Source organism: Heteronotia binoei, chromosome 7 (assembly GCF_032191835.1).
Source record: "Heteronotia binoei isolate CCM8104 ecotype False Entrance Well chromosome 7, APGP_CSIRO_Hbin_v1, whole genome shotgun sequence".
Lineage (NCBI taxonomy): Eukaryota > Metazoa > Chordata > Lepidosauria > Squamata > Gekkonidae > Heteronotia > Heteronotia binoei.
In genome coordinates, this window is record NC_083229.1 from 109,909,095 (window position 1) to 109,920,328 (window position 11,234).

The 11,234-nt window shown below is 43.5% G+C and overlaps 1 protein-coding gene across 1 annotated transcript in view; it reads left to right on the forward strand.

Moving 5' to 3' along the window:
* LOC132575433 (enoyl-CoA hydratase EchA19-like) overlaps window positions 1-8,032 on the forward strand; it is a 30,835-nt gene extending 22,803 nt beyond the window's left edge. Inside the window, exon 6 of the mRNA XM_060244198.1 lies at window positions 6,928-8,032. Within this exon, the coding sequence (XP_060100181.1) occupies window positions 6,928-7,151 (224 nt within the window). The 3' untranslated portion in view covers window positions 7,152-8,032. The remainder of the gene's footprint in view (window positions 1-6,927) is intronic.
* Window positions 8,033-11,234: the final 3,202 nt, after the last annotated feature.

Below are 11,234 nucleotides of genomic sequence, written 5' to 3' on the forward strand. Positions count from 1 at the left end.
AGCACTTTTACTCACCATAGGTGCACAGCTATTTACAAGCCTGGCTTTCTTGGGGGTGGAGATGGGCAGAATCTGTTCATTTCTCAGTGTTTGGGGGTGGAGATGGGCAGAATCTGTTCATTTCTCAGTGTCACGGAACATCCTCTCTTGCATGTGAATTTAAGGCATTGTTCCTATTCCCTTGGCTAGCAGTGGGCTGCTCTTCATGAACTTCATTCCATTCAGAGGGCAGAACCTCGATTCTGTTTAATTTAGAGCGAGGGTTTGAAAACATGGAAATACATTTCTTCCAATAACAAGGGTGTGTCCCTTCGTAAAAACACATTCCTGCTGCTAACCTTTGACCACTGAGAGGGAATTACCTCTGCGAGGTAAATGTATACAACTGTTCTCTGACCAGTCTCTGGAGGTTTCCTGTAGAGGAAAAAGGAAGACCCTCTGAAACCAGCTTTACCTCATTCTGAACTGGCATGGAAACTTGACTTTAAAAGGGGCAGTAGCAGCTGCTTTGACTGAGATTAAGCTGGTGCGACCGCCGTTTCTCTTGATTTGCTAACAAAACAATGACAGCATACACCATATCTGAACGTGGAAAGGGCTTTTGGAAATAGCTTTTGGGGTCGTGTGGGTGTGTTCATATTGTGCCGGCGTTTTTAAAAGGAAATTAGCCAGAAGCCAACTAGTCATAACAAAAAAGGTACAGATTCAGATGTTTCTTTTTTAGGCTCTCTGTGTATGTTTAAAATTAGATTATTTTGCTTATGGAAATGTAGCGGGGGAAAGAGGGAGATCGTTTATAACACAGGACGTTATTCAGTCCCTGCTGAAGCTGTCGCCATTCTTCAAGTCCAAGAAGTGACTAACATCTCCAGAGACTTGCTGTCATCTGCCGCGTGCGTTCTGATATCCGGATTCCTTTTAAAATATGTCTGTTTTAGTTGGCATCAGGAGAAGTATCTTTTGAAACAAATGTGAATGAAACCCTGTTTTGTTTACGCTAAGCCAGAGATAGCCGTACGACACTCTGCAAGCCAGGTTTGTCCCCCTAAGCAATTTTATGTCCCATCTACCAGATCTTTTTTAAAAAAATGATAAAATGTTTGTCCCCAATGTGACTTTTGAGGAAAAAATAATGTTCTATAAAGGTTACATTTCATTTGGATTTTATATGTAAAGTTAAACCTAGCCATATGTGGTCCATCACTGTGATACACTAATACCCAGTGGCCACAATTTTATCAGTCGTTCTGCAAGTCTATTGGCCACCTGTTTGGAGCACAGAGTAGCCAACAAGGAAACACAAGTTAGTATCCCTGTTCTAGGACTTGGGATCTTGAATTTGGTCATGGCAGATCTCCCTAAGCTAGCTCTGGGTTTGTTGGAGCATAATGACCAACACTACGAAATTTAATATGATTATTCTTTCCACATTACCCTCTTCCTTGTGTGTGAGTGTGTGTGTGTACTGAAAACTGAGACACCTTTCATAAGATCAGCAACAAAACAGTTCTTGGTGGCAAAAAATATGCATTCTCTTGAAATTAAACCTGGCCAGAGAGATGCAGAAGTGAAATTCCTTTTATAAGAGGTATAATTTAGTGTAAACTGTGCTTCACTGGTCCCCATTTTCTCATCTCTGATAAATGTCTGCCCCTATTTTTGTTAATTCATCCTTGTGTCTAGAAGGTAAGCCTTTAACAGTGCAGCCCTATGAAGAGTTACATCCTTTGAAGCCCATGGTCTTAGAAGGGTATAACTGTGTTTAGGGTTACATGGGAAGTCAGGGAATGGTGGCATCTCACCTGTAGTACACGGTGCTGGATTAAACTCTGTGGAGGCCCCTAGGCACTCAAAATCTTGGGGGGCCTCCTTGCAAATTATCTCAGGGTCTGAGTGCCCACCCCACCACCCACGGCCCCTGCTGCAGCCTGCAGGCATCTTCTTAAAAGCCCCTTTTACTAAGATACGTGGGAGAGGCAGAGAGAGGCAAACTATGCGACTACTCCAGGAACAGCTGCACCAGGCAAGTCAGGCAGAGAGCAGCTGAATTGCTGGCTGCTTGTGCAGGCTGGGAGGGCTGCAAGCAGGGGGAAATCTGGGGGGGGGGAGGCAGCCTAGGGCCCCTAAAGGCGGGGGGCGGGGCTCATAGGCCAGTGCCTACTTGGCCTAATTGTTAATCCAGCTCTGGTTACACAGTTGCTTGTAGTTCACAGTCTGCTATTTTACATGCTGTAGCTAGTGAGGGTTCAATTGAATTAGACATATGGGATGGCTATTCTGGTATTAATAGCTTTTTTGCTTTACGGTCATATGCTCTGTTGGGATATTTGGCTAATATAGCAAAGTTTGCATAGTCATAGAAGCATTATGTTGCATGCAATAAATAAATTTCCCAAGAAGTATCTTGTAAAAAGTAAAACTTAACGTCTGTTCAAGAAGATTCGGTTCACATTCAGATTGCATTCGAAAGAGAAGAGAGAAGAGTGCTTTGCCTATAAAGTTGCCAGACTCCCAGTGAAGGTGGGGGTCCCCCGCTAGTATGCCCCGCCTCCCCTGCCACTGATCTGTTGGCTGATGGGGAAGGAACTTATCCAGAAAAACAGAGACCCATCATTGTGCAATAATGTATCTACATCACTGCCCACGTGACCCAGAAGTGACATCACCATATCGGGGACATTGGAGTGACACTCTGGTATTTGGGCAAAATCTCTATGGTAGAAGCCAAATTTACCATAAAGTTTTTGTCCAAATACCAGAGTGCAGCCTTAACATCCTGGACATGATAATGTCACTCCTGGGTCATGTGGGCAGTGATGTGAACAAGCTGCTGCACGTTAGTTGGGCCTCTCTGCTGCTGCTGCTGGTTAGTCCCCCCCCCCCCAGTCCCCTGCTGGTTGTCAGGAGGGGCCTGGCAACCCTATTTCCCTATCACAGGCGGCCAGCTAAATCTGGAAGCATGAAGGCATTGTTTCTACAAGAGACCTGTAGAGACATGTGACTCCATGCGGATCCATGTGAAGAATGAGGGAGAACAAAGCACACACAGAGAGAGAAGGGATCTGAGCGCAGCTTCCATGTTAAGACAAAGAGAAAGGCATTCGATTAAAGGAAGTCACACACACTTACAGTGATATAGTACCCCACCCCCAAATGTCCAGGAATGCTGAGTTGCTCACTCCAACATGATCAGATTCAGTTTGGTGTAGCCAGTTTGGTGTAGTGGTTAAGTGCGCAGACTCTTACCTGGGAGAACCAGGTTTGATTCCCCACTCCTCCACTTGCAGCTGCTGGAATGGCCTTGGGTCAGCCATAGCTCTTGCAGGAGTTGTCCTTGTAAGGGCAGCTTCTGTCAGAGCTCTCTCAGCCCACCCACTTCACAGGGTGTCTGTTGTGGGGGCGGTGGGGGGGGAAGATAAAGGAGATTGTAGGCCGCTCTGAGACTCTTGAGATTTAGAGAGAAGGGCAGGGTATAAATCTTTGGTCGTCGTCTTCTTCAGAGCTGTGACTGAGTAGATTTGTTTGTTCATTCTTCAAGACAAATCCCACTGCACTGCATCTTTCCTGTCCTCTGCATAAATCATGTTCCAAGATACCTCAGTGTTGCTGCATGAGGTTGAATTGCAGCTTTTCATTAGCAAATATAATCATACGCGAATAAACATATATGAGAATAAACATTCTTATCTTTTTAAAAACACTCCCAAACACGTATCGAATGTGGTCATTTTACTTCTGTGCCATTTTACTTATATGCTCTGCTTTGCAGAGCAGAAGGTAGGGTTGCCTGATCTGACTCAGGAAATATCTGGGGACTTTGGGGGTGGAGCCAGGAGACTTTGCAGGATCAAGGTTGTGACAAGCACGATTGAACTCCAAAGGGAGTTCTTGCCGTCACGTTTAAAGGGACCGCGTGCCTTTTAAATGCTTTCCCTCCATTTGGAAATAATGAAGGATGGGGGCACCTTGTTTTGAGGCTCATGGAATTGGATTTGTCTGGGCAAAAAACACTTTGAGAGAGGGCAAGAGGGAGGGAGGTTAGCTGAGGGTGTGGGATGGATTTAGCATCTTTCCCCTGCATGCCAGTTTTGCTATTAAAATCACTTAAACTCCAGATTCGTGAAACTGCCTCTGTTGCATGTAGTCTGGCCTTCTAGCTGTTGGTGAACACATTCACACTTCCATTTATATATAAAACTACAGATCAAGTTGTTGCGCGTCAGGCCTGACCCATGTTGCCTGTGTGCGGGAAACGTGGGTATTCGCACAAAGCTTTGCTTATGTTTAAAACTTCGAGATGGTTCTTTTTTGTTTTGTTTTTGCTTTCAAATATTTGTTTATATAACAATGTTGGTTTTAGTAATGTTGTTACTGAATTAATCAGTGTTTATTTGCTACGACCATCAAAGAATTTGATCCGTGTAATATTTTTGGAAAATATTTCTGGGCAAAGAAAGCAGCGGCTTCCAGTGCGCAAATAGCAAGATGTTGCTATTTCTCATTAAAATACCGCTTGCTCAACATCTTATATTAAAATGTTGCATTCATTGAAGATGAAAAAAAAAGAAGAAGCCCTAAGTCTGACGGAGCAAACTTTATTTTTAGGTTATTACTCCCATGGCTGCAGTGAATACGGGTGATTTAAAGCCAGAGTACTTGGCTCTCTTGAAGAGACGTTGCAAAGACACGACTTTCATATTTTGTAGACTATCCTGTGTAGAACATGGTAGGAGAATGCAATGGTGTGTAATGACTCGGAAGCTGGACTTCTCGGTGGTCCACTGTGGCTGTTTTGCTCAGCACTTTGCAGATAAAATCTCTCACATCACTTCCGACTTGAACTCTACATTAGCAGTGACAGGGTTGGATGCCAGGGTGCTTGCTGCCTTGTCCAATTGTTCGGGATACTTTTCGGTTTATTCAGTCTAAGTATGTGGACAGGGTCCTTGTAAGTTTGAGGCCAATATCTGCTTATATGACCCTTGCTCTTCCTGGTTACTTAAATCTTCCAGGGGGTCTGGCTGACTGGATTCAAGAGGTAGTTAATGCTTCCTTAAGAGAGAGGGTGGTTGTCCCAGCCTTCAAGCAGGCTGTGGTGTGTCTACTTGTAAAGAAGCAGGTTACCTTGGACCCAGGAGATTGTAATAATTGTCAGTCAGTCTCAAATGTTCCATTCTTAAGCAAGGTGATTGGGCAGGTAGTAGCTGGACAAGTTTTCCTGGATGAGGTAAATTGTTTAGAACAGAGCTTTTTTGTAGCAAGAATTCCTTTGCATATTAGGCCACACCCCTTTTATCTAGCCAATCCTCTAAGAGCTTATAGTAGGCCCTGTAATAACAGCCCAGTAAGCTCTTGGAGATTGGCTACATCATGGCGGTGTGGTCTACTATGGAAAGGAGTTCCTGCTACAAAATGCCCTGGTTTAAACCCCTTCCAAACTGGTTTGAAGGCTGGTTATGGGACTGAAACTGCCTTGGTCACCCTGGTGGATGACTTGTGCAGGGAGATAGAAAGAGGGTGTGACTTTGATTCTGATGGACCTCTCAGTGGCTTTCAGTACCATCAGTCATGGTATCTTTCTGAATTACCTATCTGGACTGGGATTGGGCTACGATTTGGGTCCAACCTGGAAGGTAGGTTTCAGAAGGTAGAGTGGGGGGATTGCTGCTTGGTCCCTTGGCCTTGGGCCTGTGGGTTCCATCTGGGGGCGGGAGCGGAGGTGGCCTGCCCACGCAGTGGGTGGGGGTGGGGAGGGAGGTGGCCTGCCCATTGCTGCCACTGCCTAACTGCCCTGGGGCAATTAGGCATTTGTCTTGGGTGCTGGGGGGGGGAGCCCAATTCGGCACCCACCGCCTGGTGCCCTAGGCAAATACCTATTTTGCCTAGTGGGCGAGCCAGCCCTGAGTGTGCCACCTGTTCATGTCTCATGAACCAGCCCTATTACTAATCAGGATGAACTGACTAATCCTTGAAGTAATGCTTTAGCAACCTCCTTTGGGTTGCATTTTCTTGGACAGAGCAGAAAACCTGACTTTTGAGCTGCTGTTTTGGAATCATTGCACTAAAACAATATTAAAACACAACATTGCTTTAAAACACAACAAACACTGAACCAGCGAAACAAAAGTATAAAATGGAATGGAAATTAAGCACGGGCAGGAAAACAATAGTTGGATATTTCTGTGAAGTAGTAAGGGACCAGAGAGAGAGAATGTGTGTGTGTGTGTTTGTTTGAAATAATTCTTTGAGAGGGGGATTTTTGCACTACTACAAGTCCCTGACCTGGAATCTTTCTGATGACTTCTCACTGGAAGGAAGAACTATGACCATTCAGAGATGGAATGGGTGGCCTACTTATAGGATGAGGAATCCTGCTGGTGGGATAACATATTGTAGAGATGCATCCCAAATTATCTAGCTTCACCTGAATCAGAAGAAGTGTGGTACTCTACTCCTTAGGCAGTTTGGAATTTTTAATCTCTTAAACCGCCTGTGTTACAAAATCTCTTTCATAGCACCAAATGTTTGGTTGTAAATTGTTTATATATGTTTTTATCCCTTTACAACTGTAATTTAAATTGTTTTGTTATGATTGTTAGTCGCCCAGAGTCCGCTTGTGGAGTGGGCGACACATAAATTCAAAGTAAATAAAATAAATAAATACAAATAAATTAAAGTATTGTTCATAGCCATGGTTTGGAATTCCTGTTAAAACACATTAATGATAGAGTAATCAGAGCAGTGGTCACTGCAATGGAAGTTAATTTGAGTATGTTTTTTATTAAAATCTAAATAGGTACCTAACCAAAGTAGAACCCGTTCAAAATTACTGTGGGTATGTTGCTATGTGCTAAGTTCTTACTCAGGTGCAAAATGATTATTGTTTTATTATGGTGTATTCCCCCCCCCCTTTTTTTTTTCTTACAGCACTTCCGCATGCAATTGAATTAGCAGAACAGATTTCAGCATTTCCACAGCAATGTATGCGTGGAGACAGAAACTCTGCTTACCACAGTGCATTTGATGCTTCCTCGTTCACCGAAGCCATGCAGTTCGAGTTTGACACAGGATTAGAAGTGATACTGAGCGAATCTGTTCCTGGTGCTAAAAAGTTCTCCTCAGGACATGGACGTGGCGGAGCAAAATTATAGGAACTCAGTAATGCATGGCTTCAATTAAAGCATTGTTCTATTTTAATAATGCTAATATTTTCAGTGACAATAAGGACAGTTACTTATATATCTTCAATTGAAGTGTAAACTATTTTTTTTTAAAAAACCACTACAGTGCTGGTCAGCTTTGCTCTGTATAGCTTGATTCATCAAGCTGTGATGCAGAAGGAAGCAAGAGAGGAAGGAAGAAAGCAGAAGGAACCCTGAAACCGGTAACAAGGGTTGTGGTTAAAAGAAATCGTAAATGCAGATTAGAGTTAGCAGTTACTTGTAGATTTGGAGCCTAGAATGGTTGCAGATTAACTGAATTCAGTATTTTAATGTACCAGAGGAAACATGTTTACTTATTACTTTAGCTAACTAGCTTTTATATGTAGGTATAAATGTTTCTTCCTGTACCCAGTGGAAAAAATTACTTCGGTAACAAATAATCGCTTACTCTTGTCTGCAGCCATAAGGATTGTAAATAAATAAATTCTGCAGCAGTTAATCTATAAACAGTGCAATCCTATGCAGAGTAACTGAGCGCAGTGTTTGCTATAGGCTCAGTGAAAGTTTCTCGAATCTGGCAATCTTTGGGGAAAGCAAGAGGGTCTTGTATGTATGTGCCCAAAACTTCTCCAGCCACAAAGTTTTCTTCATCCACTTCAGCTAGGAGGAAATTGCCCCTACATTGAAGTGAATTGAAAAGTGTATATACCTAGAACTGGGGTGTCGAACAGATCTCGGGCTGGGCCATATGCATCATAAATGTAATGCCGGGTAGCACAGATATAAACTTTATAAGGGATGCAAAAAAACACAAAGATTTAAAAAAAATGTTTTTAAAAAAAATTAAATAAAACATAATTAATACATTAGCACTATTGCAATACTTCGTTTATCTAACAGTCTCCGATAACTGACGTCTCTTGCTCTGAATTATTGCATCAAAATCTGAAGACAATGTCTGTGCTGCAGCAATCTTGAGTATGCTGTTCAGGTGTGTATCTGTAAGTTGCAAAGCTATTTTTGATTTACTGACATTCATTACAGAAATCTCATGGTCATTGCTTTGAGCCTAAGACCCAGAGGAAAACATGAAATGGTTGGGCATTGTGAGCTTTTGTACATAAGTTGCTTCAAGTGCTGGCCAGCTTTGCTCTGTATAGCTTGATTCATCAGGCTGTGATGCAGAAGGAAGCAAGAGAGGAAGGAAGGAAGCAGAAGAAAGCAAGGCTGTGATGCAGAAGGAAGCAAGAGAGGGAGAAAGAAGCAGGCAACGGTGAGTTGCTCGCAAGCCTGATAGGAGCCCTCCAGGGACCTGATCCGGCCCCTGGGCTGCATGTTTGACACCCCAAAGCTTCAGGGTGCAAAAGGCTGTAGATGGGAAACAATGTGCTTAAGACTGAGATCTCTCTACTATGCAATCACTATTGTTCAGGTAATAAATAGAACTGTCAGAAAAGGCTTCTTAAGGAGGGGAGGAGGCTGGTCCCTCTAGAATTTTTGAGAAGGTGCTACAAGGTCATTTTACTTATCAAAGCTTTTAATGGGGTATAGATTGCAGGCATCTTTTGGGGGAGGGGCAAAGTTATGTGTTGTTTTATTCTGTTGGTTGTAAGCTGCCAACGTGGGGTATTAATATTTTAATAAAGTAGAAACATTGATCACCATGAGGTATAGTGGACAGGATATTGTGTTTAATCAGTCAATGTGTTTATTTGGCCAGTGACCAGTAATAATAGTGACTGCTAATAGTGACCTGTTGGTTAGCACCCATTAAAAGCTTCTTTAAAATGCCAACATCAGAACAACTTGGATAATTATTAAACAGAGGGGAAATAATTATATTTGACCAAACTTCCTGATAAAAGTGACTGATTCCACCTCTTCGGTGCCACATTCAGTATTGTGTTTGCAATGGAGTATTGAGCTTGCAAAGGAGTTCAGACTCGACAGCCATGAATTTTGCTGATGGGCCTTGGGCAAGACACTGTTTTACAATCCAGCCTACCTCATAGGGTGGTGGCTGGGTAGATAAAATGGGGCGACTTCATATATGCCATTCTGGGTTTCTTGAAGGAATGGTGGGATATGACTGTGACTAAGTGTAGCAATTACTTTTGATAAAACTTTTCATATTCTCTGGTGCTAGCAGATATGTTGGATAATAAATGTATGCATATCACCGACAGAAGACTTTGGCCCTGTTCACACAGCGTGTTGAGTCCGTGTTAAACTGACCCGGTTCTGTTCTGAATATCTTTGTTATCGATATTATCGATCAGACTGCCATACTGCAGTTCGAATCACTCCGTGGTGAGACCGTCTTCTGCCATCCACACGATGGCACCATGCAGTTTGTTTCCTCCACTATTATGCACATGCACGCAGTTATGCGCATATCGCTAAGCAGTAAAAAAAACCTGGCGACCATAAACCAGATGTCTGAGGCTCCTTTTGCTCCAGGACAGCCTTCAGACATCTGGAAGTTGGTCGAGAACTATCCAGACGGGGAAACTACAAGGTGAAACCAGAGAGCTCAAAAAACACCGCAAAGGAGCAGGTAACAAAATGCTCTGGTTCTGAGAAAGATTGGGGGGGGGGTACTATGAGTTAATACCGGGAAACAGATGTTGCTGTCTGATCAGCCACTTTAAATCCGGTATGAAACAGCAGCGACAACTGATTATATTGTGCGTATGAACAGCCCCTTTCTGTGTTTTGTGCCATCAAATCAGAGTGGGGTTTTCAAGGCAAGAGATGTCTAGAGGTGGTTGGCCATTGCTTGCCTCCACATCATGATATTCTTTGGTGATCTCCCTTCCACATACTGGGCCAGACTAACCCTGCTTATTTTATATTTATTTATTACACTTGTACCCTGCCCTCTCCCACAAGCGGGCTCAGGGAGGCTCACAACATATGAATAAAATGCAGTGAATATATAATTAAATATATTTTAAAAATATGTAATTAAAAACCAGTTAAATAAAGCACAGACAAAATGGCAGCCAAGGAACACACATTACTCCAGAGTAGTCCAGTACACCTCCTGTTAGCAAGATAGTAGGCATCTGTAGGCTTACTATGGACAGGGGAGTCCAAGATGGTGAAAGGCCTGGTGGAACAGCTCCACCGTAACAAGTCCCTCAGGGCCCTCATTTCAATTGGGAGCTTGTTCCACCAGGCTGGGGTTAGGGCAGGATGTCTCTCAGACCAGGAACCCCCAGTAGATGTTGGTCTGCAGAGCTCAGGGCTCTGGGACACATGGGGAGAGACGGTCCTGAAGGTATGCTGGTCCCAGGCCACGTAGGGCTTTAAAGGTCAATTTGTTGTTATTCAGTTGCACAGTCGAGTCCGACTCTTTGCGACCCCATGGACAAAGTCACGCCAGGCCCTCCTGTCTTCCACCATCCAAAGTCTGCTCAAATTCGTGTTTGTTGCTTCAGTAACACTGTCCAGCCATCTCATCTTTTGCCGTCCCCTTCTTCTTTTGCCTTCTGTCTTTCCTAGCGTCAGGATCTTCTCCAGGGAGTGCTCCCTTCTCATTTGGTGGCCAAAGTATTTGAACTTCAGCTTCAGCATCTGACCTTCCAGGGAACAGTCTGGGTTCATTTCCCTTAGGACTGACTAATTTGATCTTCTTGCAGTCCTAGGGACTCTCAAGAGTCTTCTCCAGCACCACATCTCAAAAGCATCTATTCTTCTGCGCTCAGCCTTCCTTATGGTCCAGCTCTCACACTCATACATTATTACTACAGGGAATACCATCGCATTGACTACACAGACTTTTGTTGGCAGGGTGATGTCCCTACTTTTTATTATACTGCCCAGGTTTGCCATAGCTGTCCTCCCAAGGAGCAAACATCTTTTAATTTCATGGCTATAGTCACCATCTGCAGTGATCTTGGATCCCAGAAATGTGAAGTCTGTCACTACTTCCATGTCTTCCCCTTCTATTTGCCAAGGTGCGATGGGGTCGGATGCCATGATCTTAGTTTTTTTGATGTTGAGTTTCAAGCCTACTTTTGTGCTCTCTTTCACCCTCAACAAGAGGTTCTTTAGGTCCTCCTTACT